This window comes from Hippichthys cyanospilos, chromosome 14 (assembly GCF_059441005.1).
Source record: "Hippichthys cyanospilos isolate Australia breed blue-spotted pipefish chromosome 14, RoL_Hcya_1.0, whole genome shotgun sequence".
Taxonomy (NCBI): domain Eukaryota; kingdom Metazoa; phylum Chordata; class Actinopteri; order Syngnathiformes; family Syngnathidae; genus Hippichthys; species Hippichthys cyanospilos.
The window spans coordinates 1335001-1349263 of NC_142382.1; the positions used below are offsets into that span (position 1 = coordinate 1335001).

General features: G+C 44.1%; 2 protein-coding genes across 4 annotated transcripts in view; one reads left to right on the plus strand and one right to left on the minus strand.

Annotated features, from left to right (window-relative positions):
• loxl3b (lysyl oxidase-like 3b) overlaps positions 1-10550 on the plus strand; it is a 15475-nt gene extending 4925 nt beyond the window's left edge. Inside the window, exons 5-17 of one of the 3 annotated variants that reach the window (XM_088432751.1) lie at positions 2472-2537; positions 3256-3306; positions 3838-4048; positions 4116-4296; positions 4478-4632; positions 5676-5846; positions 6906-7061; positions 7257-7416; positions 8018-8261; positions 9053-9168; positions 9243-9379; positions 9967-10078; positions 10153-10550. In XM_088432751.1, the coding sequence (XP_088288877.1) occupies positions 2472-2537; positions 3256-3306; positions 3838-4048; positions 4116-4296; positions 4478-4632; positions 5676-5846; positions 6906-7061; positions 7257-7416; positions 8018-8261; positions 9053-9168; positions 9243-9379; positions 9967-10078; positions 10153-10226 (1834 nt within the window). In that variant the 3' untranslated portion in view covers positions 10227-10550. The remainder of the gene's footprint in view (positions 1-2471; positions 2538-3255; positions 3307-3837; positions 4049-4115; positions 4297-4477; positions 4633-5675; positions 5847-6905; positions 7062-7256; positions 7417-8017; positions 8262-9052; positions 9169-9242; positions 9380-9966; positions 10079-10152) is intronic. The other 2 variants (XM_088432749.1, XM_088432750.1) reach the window with 2 other exon arrangements.
• Positions 10551-11553: 1003 nt separating this feature from the next.
• Positions 11554-14099, minus strand: mrps26 (mitochondrial ribosomal protein S26). The gene is made up of 4 exons (XM_088432790.1): positions 13773-14099; positions 12809-12955; positions 12153-12276; positions 11554-11822 (listed from the first exon to the last, which is right to left on the minus strand). The coding sequence occupies exons 1-4, from the start codon at positions 13976-13978 to the stop codon at positions 11691-11693; spliced, it is 609 nt and encodes a 202-aa protein (XP_088288916.1). The 5' UTR covers positions 13979-14099; the 3' UTR covers positions 11554-11690.
• Between the last annotated feature and the right edge of the window lie 164 nt (positions 14100-14263).

The following is a 14263-nucleotide window of genomic DNA, read 5'->3' on the forward strand; positions in this document are numbered from 1 at the left end:
AGATTATGACTAAAATCCAGACCGTCTACGCCGAAAGGTCTTGCAGGTGGCGCTCCGACTACTCTGCTTGACGCGGAAAAAATAGGATTTCAATATAGACACTATTAAGTACGTAAAATTGTGTATAAATTATGCCTAGGTGAAGGAAAACATGGAAAAATATTAGCTGTATTTCATATATTTACTGTTCACTTTGTAAAAAAAATAAAAATGCATGTTTAAAAATGTATATTACTTCAACCTTAATATTAAACAATAACATTTTGTTTAATATAAATTATAGTGACTGTAAGTGCGTAAAATGTTTGAAAATGATGACTAAGTGAAGTGAAAAATTTTTAACTTTTCAAAGATTCAATATTCAAAGTTTTATTGTCATGTGCACAGTGTAGAAACAAGGTTCTCTGTGTGATGTAAAAATAAAATGATTGTATAAAATCAAATGTAGAGTGTTATTTGACTTATTAAATAATGAGAACCTGTAAAAAAATATGTGTATTGAATAAAACAGGATTATTTTAATCTGTATATAATTTATATTTATTTTTGATAAAGATACTGTAATGTAGCTAAATATCCTATCATTAATCCATGATGAATGGAAAAAAGCACAATGCATTTTAAAAATATTAAAAATCCTTCAAGGTGCAGACATTTTTTATTTTGATTCCTGCAATGTGTTTCCATTATTTTTTTTCCATCTCAATTTTATTCCGTGATGATCGTTCCATTTTCGTCACGTAGCGCTTTCTGCTTTGATGCGGTTTGACTCAAGAGGTGGGAACGATTACAATGTGAGTTATAATTAGCGCACCAAAAAGGAGCTTATAGTTTTTCTTCAACTTCCTGAATGGAACTCGCAGCAGACTTGCAGAATCGCTCTCCTATGACGATATTTGTCTTTCACATTCCAGGTGGCAGGCAGGAGTAAAAAGGCTTTTATTTCAAAAAGCACGTTTGTGTCGTGCAGGCGTCTCGCGGCGGCACAAGGACAAGTGTGTGTATGTGTGCGTTGTCTGTCGGGTGTGTGTGAAGCCTCGGCGAGAAGCAACCACATCCCGCGCCGGGGATACTGTACATCCTCTTCCAAAAGACTTGGCTCGCTTCCGCTGACCTCGTTAATTCCGTCATGCAGCCATTTAGCCGGTTAGCTTGGAGAAGAAAAAAAAGCTACATGAACTGTTTTTCTTTTAACTTTGTTACCATGACCTTTTTTTCCAATGCTTTTACCGTACCCTTTTGATTTGACCTGTCGTATGGTTCCCCTATTCAGTTCCCATTACTTTTACAATAACATTGCCCTTTTATCTTTTTATTTTTGTTTCTTTTTTTGGTGACGCTGCCCTTTCATTTCTTCAACTTTTAATGGATAAAATTGTGCCATGAGTTGGATGATTAAATTTGGAATTGTTACATGATACTAAAAGGTTTCGATAGGTAGCTGTCTCGTTAATTATTTAGGTACCTAGCTAGCTCGCTAGTAGCCCGATAGCTACCTAGTTAGTTAACTAGCCGGCTAGAAAGCGAGCTAGCTAAAACTGGCTTCCTTGCTAGCACATTCGCTATCTTGTTAGATAAAAAGCTACCTGGAGCAATTGCTACCTTGTTGATAAATAGCTAGCTAGATAGCTACCTTGATAAATAAATAACTATATATAGAGCGAGCTAGAATGAGCTCACTGGAGAGCGAGCCAAAACTAGCTGTGTAGATGGCGAACTAGAACTAGTTGTATAGTTAGCGCATTTGCTATCTGGATAGATAAAAAGCTAGCTAAAGTGATAGCTACCTAATTGAGAGCTTGATAGAAATAAAGATAGATAAAAAAAGTACAGAAATTGGTGCCATAGAAGTACAATGCCTTGTGATATAAAGAAAGCTTTGTCGCAATTATCCTGGGTTGTTGTTGGAAATTACCAAGCATCTTTGCTCCGTTTGCCTGTAAATTCACACACTTTCGTTTATTTTCCCCAAATTTATGCTTTGCTTTGTGAGAACTTTAAAGTTAATCGACGCTAGCATACGACAAAACGTGTTACAGTTGAATGTGATCTGTGTCTTCGAGGTAAACGCGCCTGTTAGGAATAAAAGTACAATAGTATCATAACACAGGCCGCTAGAGTGGCAAAGCCTTGGTTGCCATAGCAACATTAGAGTCAAAGTTTTGTCTATTAGCAGCCAGCGTAGCATTAAACATGACTTTTACAGCCGTTGAATGATGAAATCTTGTGGCTATTTTTTTACGATTGTATTGGCTGGTAGGTGTGTGTGTGTGTGTGTGGGGGGGGGGGGGGGTCATCTTGTCTTCATGCTGAGGCCTTAAAGATGGGTGGCGAATGTGAAATTTTTGGAATATCTGCACGGTTACGTTTGACCTCCGTTCACCGCTTGCGGAATGTTCGGCCACGGATTGGAACGTACCAAGTTAGAAAAGTGCCAAATGTGACCGCTTGTGGCTGTTTGTTGCTTGCAGACGTTTGAGAAAGCGCGGCGCGGAGAAAGCCTCCAAGTCAAAGGTTACCGCGTCGGCAGGTGCCAGGTATTCGTGTCGCCGGGGGGAAAACATACGCGCCGCATTGTCCGCAATCGACTGCGTCTTGTTTTTCTTCTTAGAGTAGTTCTTAACGTTTTGCAGTAGTCCTCTACCATTAATCCCACTTAACCCTAGTTTTACAGAAAAAAAAGCTTGGCAGGATTCTCACTTTTTCCCACATTCCTGACTTCTCAATATTTTGACTTTACTCTCAGAATTCTCACTGAAAAAGTTGTTTCTGTTGTCAGAATTCTGTATTCTCACGATTCTTCAAGAGGGAAAATTGTGAGAATAAAGTCATAATTCTGACTTTTAAGTGAAAATTCTGATGTGAGAATTATATATATATATATATATATATATATATATATATATATATATATTTATATATTTATATATATTTCTTTTTATCGATTAAGTTCTAAATTTGTTAAAAACTGAGTGATGGTAAAAGCTCTGACCCATGGTAAAATTGTCTCATTGTATACATTGGACTCGCTCATTGTAAAACAAAACAAAAATTATGATAAACAGCACGCTTCAAACTGTCACATGGTAAATACTCATGATAAGCAAAAAGCATTCTTTTGTTATGAAATGAGCGGATTATTGTTCACGCAGCACAGTAATGTTAGCCGCCGTGTTTAAAGTGCCGCATTTCCATCACTCACGCTTTAACGCCGCAGGCAAAAATTGTGCGGTCTAACCCGTGTTTACCTTGCAGGCAGACAGCTAAAGCTAAAGCTCAGGCTAAGCAGAGCGGCGCTGGCCCAAGGTAACGTGAGCGCCGACTGTCCCGCCGAGGGACACTTTAACACTTTTTCCGAGACGTTAAGGGAGATTGCCATCCCGCGTTGGACGCTTTATTATTAGAATTCTCTTCTGTTATGTCTTTTGACCCTCCCTGCTCTCTTGGATTTTTTTTTTTTTTTTTTAACTCACCCAAAACATTTACGTTTGAAGTCATGGTAAGAGCGGACCCGTCTCATTGACCCATAGTAAGAAGCGACTGTTTAAAAAAAAAAAAAAAATGAAGATGTATTCAATGCAAAAATGGACCCATGGTAAAATATGACTCGCGTAAACGACGATCCATGATTTGGATCATTTAAAAATATGAGGGCCAGCTGAAGTACGGAAAAGGCAAAAAAACTGGAGATTTGGTCAAAACCGATGGTTAAAACAAAGAAAAAGTCATCAAAACAGACTTTAAAAACGGATAAGTGGTACCCTAATGTGTTTAGTGGTCAAAATGGTCAAGACGAAAGAGACGGAAGTTTCAAAAAGGGGACTCGCTCTTGGCCAGGTTGTTTTTGGAGCGTCAGAAGAACGTGTACCGGGTGCGCTCGGTGGCGTGCGCGGGCACCGAGGTTCACCTGGCGGCGTGCCCCATGGAATTCAACAAGGCCAACGACACGGCGGCGTGCCGCGGCGGCTCCCCCGTGGTGGTGGGCTGCACGCCGGGACCGCTCTTCATGCAGCAGCACGTCGCTCTCAAGAAGAAACCCAAAACTTCGGTAAGGCCAACGTGACGGCCGAGGCGCCGCGGGGCCGCCACGTTTCCGCCTTGTTTTTTGCCGGCAGAGCAACGTGAGGCTGAAGGGCGGGGCCAAACCCGGCGAGGGCCGCGTGGAGGTGCTGAAGGGCGGCGAGTGGGGCAGCGTGTGCGACGACCGCTGGGACCTGCAGTCGGCCAGCGTGGTCTGCAGGGAGCTGGGCTTCGGCAGCGCCAAAGAAGCCATGACGGGGGGGCGCATGGGCCAAGGTGGGATGCCCCGACACGCCCACTTTCGGTGACCCTACAGAGGTCAACTTTGAACTCGCCGACCTCCTTTCTTTCTGGAATTTTTTGGGGGGGGTTGGGGTCGGCGAAGGAATTCCTTAAATCCCCCACCGCCTGTAAACACCGCCTGTATTTTCTGTTTTTTATATTTTATTTCCTGCAGGTGTAGGTCCGATCTACATGAATGAGGTGAAGTGCTCGGGCCACGAGCGTTCCATCTGGAACTGCCCATTCAAAAACATCACGGCGGAGGACTGCCAGCACACGGAGGACGCCGCCGTGCGCTGCAACGTTCCCTACATGGGCCTGGAGAACTCGGTCAGAGCCGCAAAGTCTTTTCGACTGCTAATATTCGCTCTTTTCCTGAAACGTGGTATCGCCGATTTAGCGCCCGCTTTACTAATGTGATCATAAAAAGATACTAACCAACTGACCCGGCCTCCTCACTGGTGTCAAGACAAATTTTTACAGCCACGGTCGCTCCACAATATTGTGGTCGTCCATTTTTACTTTCTAGTAGCCAGAAGATAGACCACGTAACATCATCTGTTTTATTCCTGCTTGGGCTTGCCCGGTTTCTTTTCAAATTAAGAGCAAATGGGTCAGAACGTGAAGCAGCTGATTGCTAAATTGTCTCATAGTGGCTCCCTTGCAAAATGTTTTATGCCTTTATTTCTTTCAGCGGTTATAATTTAATACTGTGACAGGAACCCTATAATCTTCCTTTCAAATTATAAGCAAATGATTTGGAAAATGAAGTAACCAATTGCCAAATTCATATCGTAACTCTCTTGCAAAAGATTGTATGTCTCGATATTTTTCAGCGATTATAATTTATTGCTGTGACAGGAACACTACACTTCCCCTTTCAAACTAAGAGGAAATTGATTGGAACATGAAGCAACCTGTCTTACGGCGACTCTTTTGCAAAACCTTGTATGCCTTTAATTCTTCAGCAAATCTCATTTGATGCTGTGCCAGGAACAGTGCATATTTCTTTTCAAATTAGGAGCAAATTGATCGGAACATGACGCAACCTATCGCTAAATTGCCATCCGGTGATTCTTTTGCATAACGTTGTTAGCCTTTACTTGACGTCATCAGTGACGCACTTTTCCGGCAGATGAACCAAAAATGCAACACATGATGTTACACAATGTGTCTTTTCTGAAACGGACTTAAATTTGACAGAGAAAAAAAGTCTTGATAGCAGCGACAAGGCTTCAAACATGGACTACACCGTACCTGGTTTGAGCCATCTTATATTGTCCATGTAAACGCTCACAAAGGCCCCAGTGGGATCCAAGAGGTTTTGTTTGCAATCCCACCGGACGGACCTTTGCGCTAACCCCGCCACGCAGATCCGACTGGGAGGGGGGCGCGGCGGCTACGAGGGCCGCGTGGAGGTCTTGGCCGCGGACGGCGACGGCGCGCCGGCCTGGGGTCTGATCTGCGGCGAGACCTGGACCACCAAGGAGGCCATCGTGGCCTGCAGGCAGCTGGGCCTGGGCTACGCTAACCAGGCTAACCAAGTAGGTTGCTAACATCTGCAATGTCCTGTCGCCTTCAAAATAAGAGACTTTTTTTGAGTGGGGGGGGGAATTTAGATGGCTAAACATCAAGCAATCAAATTGGGTTTTTTTTTGTGCTTGAAGCGTGACAGTGCATTATAGCTCATGACTTTTCTTTGGGGCTCACAAAGAAAAGCATCCTAGCAAGTTAGAAAAAAACTAAACTCACTGATAGTCTAACTCATGGTATCAATCTGATATCAAGTGATACTGGGCAGTAGCGCTGATACCATACTAAGGGTTTTTTTTTCCCTTCATGTACTAATTCTGTCAGAATTCTTGATGTAAAGTTGGAATTCTGAGAAGCGAGAATTCTGACTTCAAAGTCACAATTTTTTCGAAATTTTTCACTTTAAACTCAGAACTGACTTTCAACTGATTCCTGAGAATTAAAGCGGAATTCTGAGAATTCAGTCGGGGCGAAAATTCTGAGTAAAGTGAGAATTCCATCTCAACTTTTTACAAGTCAGAATTCTGACTTGAAACTCGAGTAACCATATTCTCATTTGATTTTTTTTTTTTCACTTTAAAGCCAGTATTACTGAGAATTGTCAAGATTCTCAATCCAAAGCGAGAATTCTGACATTAAAATGAACATTTGGATTCTTCTGAGACTTTTGTAAAGTCTGAATTTTATGTCATCAAAATTCTAAATCCTGAGATTGAATTAGAAATACTGACCTAAAAGTGAGAATTTTTACATTCCGCTTTTTCACTACTGACTTATTCTGATCATAGTCAGAATTCTGAGACTAAAGTGAGAATTCTGAGAATGAGGTCAATTCGTCTGGTGTCCAGCCGATCGGGTTCCTCGCTGTTGGTCATGTGACACTAGAAGAAGTAACGGCGATTCCAATGCGCCGTCCGCATTGGAATCGGCAGCGGCGAGTTTTTGCTGCCGCTAACGACGACGGTTGCGCCGACTAACGGCTTTGCGACGCGGGCGGCCGTTTTACCTTTCGGCGGGATGAGCGAGCGACGGGCGAGTGACCGCCGGCGGGGCGGGCGTGTGGCCGGCAGATCCGTCTGGCGGGCGGGCGCAGCGCCTACGAGGGCCGGCTGGAGGTCCGGGTGGGCTCGGCGTGGGGCACGGTGTGCAGCGCCGGCTGGGGCACCCGCGAGGCCATGGTGGCGTGCCGCCAGCTGGGCCTGGGCTACTCCATGCACGCCATCACCGTAAGTGACCCCCCCCCCCCCCCAATAATATCGGGAAAATATGTGTCACTAATGATATAAACGTAATTGGCAATAAAACATTACTCGTGGAAAAAACGCGTGTTATTGTTTTAAACGAAGGAAGAGGTTTAATGTATTTAAAAGCTTGCGATTTCCTGATTGGCCGGCCGCCGTGTGTTCGCCCCGCCCTCCAAGGAAACCTGGTACTGGGACAGCAGCAACGTGACGGAGATGGTCTGGAGCGGCGTCAAGTGCACCGGAAACGAGATGGCGCTCACGCAGTGCCAGCGCCACAAGACGCTCGCTTGCCAGAAGGCCGCCGCCAAGTTCGCCGCCGGCGTCATCTGCTCCGAGAGTGAGTCACTTTTTTTTTTTTTCGTCTTCCTTTTTTTTTTTTTTTTTTTTCTTGCATCAAATTTTGGCTCACATTTTCCACTCCAATCCAACATTGCTTTCAATGTATATATATTTTTTTGGACAAAGCCCCCCCCCCCCCAAGAAAATATAAATCGTTTAGTGCCCCCCCTCAAGCACTGCAGGAAATTGCCAGGATTCCTAAAATTGTATCATTTTTAATATTAACAAAAGGGGGGAAAAAAACTATCTCAAATCAACTTTAATCAAATGTCAACTTTTATACAGGTTACAGCTTATTCTGGATCTGAAAAAAAGATTAAAGCGCAGCAAAGTGCCTCTAATAATAATTAAAAAGAATGTCAGTCCTTACTCAAACTAGAAACAACTAAACTGAACAAAGAAAATTAAAATGGACTTTGACAAAGATAGCACCACAGTACCACCTGGCGGCGTAAATGTGCAATTACACAGCGCAAAAGCCAAGCCCGTTTCCCTAACGTCCATCGTCAATATAAGAACTCCCCTTTTGAAAGATGCGCCCGCAATGTAGCAAAATGTGGGTAAAGGTGGCGTTTCCCTTTTTTTTTTCCTGCGCTCAGCGGCGTCCGACCTGGTCCTGAACGCAACGCTGGTGCAGCAGTCGGTCTACATCGAGGACCGGCCCCTGCACATGCTGTACTGCGCCGCCGAGGAGGACTGCCTGTCCAAGTCGGCCGCCAAGGCCAACTGGCCCTACGGTCACCGCCGCCTGCTGCGCTTCTCCTCGCAGATCCACAACATCGGGCGCGCCGACTTCAAGCCCAAAGCTGGACGCCACTCCTGGGTGTGGCACGCCTGTCACGGGTACAGAAAAAACACAAGCGGTATTCTAGCCGTGATGCTAGCAGTAGATGCTAGTGGTGTTAGCGTCTAGCAGCGCTCAAGTGTCCTAGCTGTCCAACTACTTTTCAAAGGCGGTTCAATAGACATAAAAGACTCAAGTTTCGGAGTTCCCGTTCCAACTGATCACTTTTGAACAAAACAAACTTACTTTTACGCAGCACCCACGTCAACAACGCATTGTTGTCCTGAAATCAAGTTCAATTGCTAATTATGCTAATTAGAAAACCACAAAAAGAGGTAAACACGCTGACTTTGTATTATGCGCTTCCTAATCCGGTGATTAGCATCGACTGCAACGTTAGCGGCTAGCAGCGGCGAGCAGCAGGAGACGCAAGTAGCGTTAGCGGCTAGCAGCGCTCAAGTTCCCCAAGCCATTCAAATGCATTTCAAAGGCAGTTCAATAGACATAAATGCCTCAAGTGACGTAGTTCTCGTTCCTACTGATCACTTTTTTTTCTTTTTTTTTTAATTTCACGAGTGTGCCTCGATAATAAATCTGCTGCTGTGCACAGGTTAAAATTGGGTAAAAAAAAAATACTGGCTGAAAATGAAAATAAATATGTGGAAATGTGTTTTATTTTCTTCGACAAAGCTTTTTTTTACTGTTTATTAATTTTAATTTGATCGAATTTTTGCTAGGATATCCGAATATCAAAATATTTGATTGGCACAACAAATTCAGTTGGTGAGTCCAATTGGTTTCTTCCGGCTGCTCCTCGCTCGCTAAAAGCCCCTCCGACGTTTTTTTCCAGACATTACCACAGCATGGACATTTTCACCCACTACGATCTCCTCAACGCCAACGGGAGCAAAGTGGCCGAGGGCCACAAAGCCAGTTTCTGTCTGGAGGACTCGGACTGCCAGGAAGGTGCGCGCAAACTTTTGGCGGCGGGCGGCGAAAGGCTCCCGAAGGGCTCGCGCTGATCTCGCTCGGCGCGCCAGGTGTCTCCAAGCGCTACGAGTGCGCCAATTTCGGCGACCAGGGCATCACGGTGGGCTGCTGGGACATGTACCGCCACGACATCGACTGCCAGTGGATCGACATCACCGACGTCAAGCCCGGAAATTACATCATGCAGGTTGGGCGTGGCCACTTCTTCCGGTTGGATTCCTGTCAATGTACCTAGCCCCAAATTGCTCTTTCAAACCAAAATGGCTGACTTCCTGTTCACTTCTGAACATAGGTCCTTAAGACTTTTTTGTGGCTAATTTTAATGGGGCGCCACTGAGGGAAATCCCCCCCCCCCCCCCCCCATCCTAAAATGGCTGCTTCGCACCAAAACGGCGGACTTCCTGTTCGATTTTTCAGATGGTTCCTTGAAACTTTTTTGCCGAAAAGATAAACACGCGCACTCAATTTGGTATCGATTGGTGAAAGCGCTTTCAATCATGGGCCCTCTGTAAAATATGGTTTTCAGCTCAGGACGCCTTACCCAGCGCAAAGCGTGCTGGGAATTCAGCGATCCAGGAGATAACTTGAGTAACATTTTTCATTCTGGTTCGTCTGTTTGAAAATTTGCAAAAAAACTGTACAAAGAAGAAGTCCCTAAAACGCGATTGAACGAGTTGCTTCATTTTCCAATTCATTTGCTCTCAATTTTTTCTGTTTTCACCCACCATTTCCGGTAGCCATCTTGTCCGTTCATTTTCGGTGCGATCCCGTCAGGTGGTGATCAACCCTAACTCGGAAGTGGCCGAGAGCGACTTCACCAACAACGCCATGAAGTGCAACTGCAAGTACGACGGCCATCGCATCTGGTTCCACAACTGCCACGTCGGTAAGCCCCGCTGCAAAAAACGCGAGCGCTTTTTTTTTTTGTTTGTTCCCCCGCTCAAACAAGCCTGTCAACAGGCGACGCCTTCAGCGAGGAGGCGGAGAGAAGGTTCGAGAAATACCCGGGACAACTGAACAACCAGATTTCTTAATCCCAACGAGCCACGGATGGACGGAGACGGCGTGACGCACATTTCTTGCAGCGGGCGCCATTTTGTTCTTTCCTTCATAGGGAAGTTTCCATTTTGACAATCTGAGTTAGTGATGTTTTTTTTTTTCTTGTGAATGTATTTATTACCTGTTAAAAGGTGCTCCAAAGATTCTCTGGTGCTACGCTGTTTTTTTTTTTTTTTTTTTTGTAGGATTTTACAACAAAGAATTGGATTTTTAAAAAAAAAAACAAAAAAACGATGCTGTATGTACACTGATATAATCACACCTGCTGCACTCGATTAAATGAGACGATTAATTGGTAACGATGGCCTGTTTTTCATCGATTATGTAATTTTGCGTTCCTAGCATGGAGCCTTTGCTTTTTTTCGTTTGCTGAAATCCCTCTTGACATTTTCCAGCGTGGCAAAAGCGGAACGACGTCGGTGACTTCGGATCCGCCGGGGCAAAACGATTGCTGAAAATGTATGACATCATCAGAGACAATCAATGAGGCCAAACAGCAAGTACGTCATTAGTTGAGACGCCGCAGGTAAAAAAATAATATCTTTTTGTCTACTTTCCATCCCGCTCGTCTAAAAAAAAAAATGCTTCTATGAAACTATTTTTCATGTTTAGAGTTTTATTGACGAGTCCGCTATAGTGGGGCTACAAAAAAAAACACTACAAACCTAGAAAAAACTGCAAATACATGAAAATAAAAAGCCCCCAAAAATGACATTGCACAAAAACAAAATGCAAAAAAATATCAAACAGCTGCAATTAAAAAATGCACACATGAAAAGAAAAAGCTGAAAAAAGACGCAATCACAAAAATGACTAAGTTGCTACAAAATTAATACAAAAATATGAACAGATCGAAACCATTGCAACTTGTCTTTTGCAGCATTTTCCTCTTAGTGTTTGCACTTTCTTCAATCCGTTTTTTTGGATGATTTCGTTTTTCCGATTGCATTTTTTTCGTCGCGTTTTCCTTACGTATTCGCAACGATTTCATTTGTTCGTTTGCCTCATTTTTGTGTTTGCTTATTGTGTTTGTTTATTTCCGGTGGGTGCGTTTGTCTCTTGGCTAGCGTGCGCGGCTCGCATGGCCGCAGTTTATTTCAATCGACTTAAGAAGCGCTTAGCTCTTCAGCCGTTACCGCAATCCCATTAAGCTCCGTCTTGCGTGCGGCTCGCCGGTGCCCTCTTTCGGATTTTCTTTTTTTAGCTCGCTATTTTTTTTTTTAATCATTTACGTGTCCCGTGAAGGCAAGGAGACGAATTCGAATGTGCGAATTGAATACGCGCCAAACAAAGACGAAAGGATTTCATTGCGTGAACGTCAATTTATTGGGATTACATTGAAAATGACCAAAAAAATAAAACGATACTTGAGCTTTTCGCGCGTCCTGGGTTCCGCCGGAAACGTCCACTCGGACGTCTGTGTCATTCGTCCAAAGCGATCAGTGCAGCACCGTCTGTTTGACCACTCGGCCCTCCTTGTCCACGGCAAAATTGTAATTCTTGGGGTTGTCCAGCGCTTCCTCGATGCGTTGCTCCAAATTGTCCGACGTGATGAACGTCTTTGCGTCCTCCTGTAGCGCGCGCACACAAAAAGACGGTTTGAACACTATCGCACTTTCTGTGCAGTATTTTGTCCAATCTTTTGAGCATTGCATTCAATGGGAAGCCCTGAAAGAAGAGTGGGAGGGAGCTGAAATTTCACCCAAGATGGTAACGCGTCAACGTTCAAAACGGGACACTTAAACCTTGTGCATTGTTTGGCTTAATCCTTTAATCTTTACGTCAAACGTACTTCGCATCAAAGGGAAAGCATTGAAAGGTGGGGAGCTGAAATTTTACCCGTGACGACAGATCAACGTTGAAAGTGGCACGCCTACTAAAAAAAATGTATTGATGTGCACCTGCAACTGCACAATTTCTTCCTCTTTCTGCTTGATGAATTCTTGCTGTTCCTGTTCTCGCTGGAGCGCCTCTTCCAGCTTCTTGCGTTCCGCCTCTTCCGTTTCCATTTGGACCCTCTCAAGCCTGCGGGGGGGATTAAAAAAAAAAAAAACAGCTTGAGAAATCAGGGAATGGCAATCAACTAATTTGAATGACATCCAAACATACGAAGCTAATGTAAAGTTATTTTAAAGGTATGTCATCAATAAATATATAAATAATAAATGACAAAAATGGTGATCTAGGCTACTAGTTCTCAATTGGTACGCAAAATTCCGCAGGGATCACCAAATCAAATTCCATGCTTTGTTCTGCCGTGAAAGATACAGTGGAGTTTTCAAATTGACAGCAAATGACTTGCAACATGAAGCAACTTCTTGCTATATCTGTGATGTTGCAACTCCTTAGCAAAGTTTTGTATCCTTCATTTTGTTCGGGTTTCAAACAGATTAAATAGCTGTGCAATTTCGTGGCAGAGTAACCTTAAATAAAATGTTACATGATCAATCTTCTAGAGTTGCTTAAAAATACCGCAACAAAGTTTATTTACAAGATCGTATTCGTTTTCTTCAATACTCAAACTTTTTTTGAATGTTTTGGTTTGCATGCGGCGGACCGTAGTCGGAGCAGGCGCAGGTTCTCTTGGCGGTTGAACTCCATGAGGTTTCGGTGCTCCTCGGCCTCCAGCCGCGCTCGCTCCTCAGCCACGGAGCCCACCTCCTCCTCGTACTTTCTCCGCAGCACCTCCTCCTTAAACTCCACCCTAAAAAGACAAGAAATTTTACTTTAAAGGGACAGTGTGTAAGTGATGTATAGATTGACCACTAGTATGTTTTGAATAAAATCATAGGTCTAGTTATCATGAAATTATATCACATGGATGGTGGCTCTTCTCCGGAGACGGCCATGTTTGTTATCGTTACGGACAATGGTAAATGCAGCACCTGCAGCACCTCCTGCTGGCCGTAATGAAAACCCGTCTAAGTTTTACACACTTTCCCTTAAAAAAAAAATCTGAATTCAGTATAGTCGTAATCCTCACATTAAAAAATTCCAAATTGATGATTCTAATTAGGTCAAAAGCGAGATTTTCTCACTATAAAATAGACGGTAGAACTCTCAAACCTATAAGATATAGGTCAGAATTTGGGCTTTTTTTTTCTTGATTTAAAATCTGAATTTCGACTAACGTGAGAATTGGGAGAATAATGTCAGAATCGTGAGATAAAAACTTGTATTTTAACTTTTTCTTCCCTTCTTCACCGGCCCTAATACACCTCCATCCCAATACGGTTTTGTCCCCCAAAGATGTCCTACTAATTTATATTTAAGTAAATTTAGTGTAGTACTGGTTAGAAACAGAAAATGGCTCGCAATTTTCCGGGTTCAAAATGAATTGGTAAACGTGAGAAATGTGTGCGTTATTCTCCAATACGTACAAGATTCGACATTAGAAAATCGCGATCAAACAAAATGTGAGACAAGTTATTGCAACGGAAGGAAGAAATGAAACAGTGCGTATTTAGTATCAGCGCGACCGCATATCAGGACACAAGAATTGTGAATATGTGGCTCGGTACCGCAGCGCCCTCATGATGAGCTTGTAGTCCGTGTATCGCTCCCGCAGCACGACCATCTCCACCGGGTCGATCGGCGGAGGCGTTTTGATCCGCCCCACCTTGGACTTGGCCACCGGGTCGGTGCGCGACTTGCGTCCGCGTTGCGCCTCCACCAGCGCGGCCCGCCCGGGCGCCAGCAGCCGGGCGGCCCGCACGCCTCGGAACATCGCCGCCGTCCGGAGCTCCGCGCGAGTCCAACGAGTCCGAACGTGTCACATTGACGCCGAAGGATATCAACGTTTAGTAGCACCAGCAGGAGGCCGCCATCTTGCGTGTGACCTATGACACAGGAAGTGAATGGAAAGCGGAAAGAGTTTTCTCCGAGACTCGCCATCTACGTGCTGGGGTAAGTATTGCACTTTGTGCGACTGAAACTCAAGGTGTCGCTGGCTGCTCTGTCCCTCCTGTACGGTAGTTGGCGCTACGCGCTATAAAACTGAAATCCACTTTAG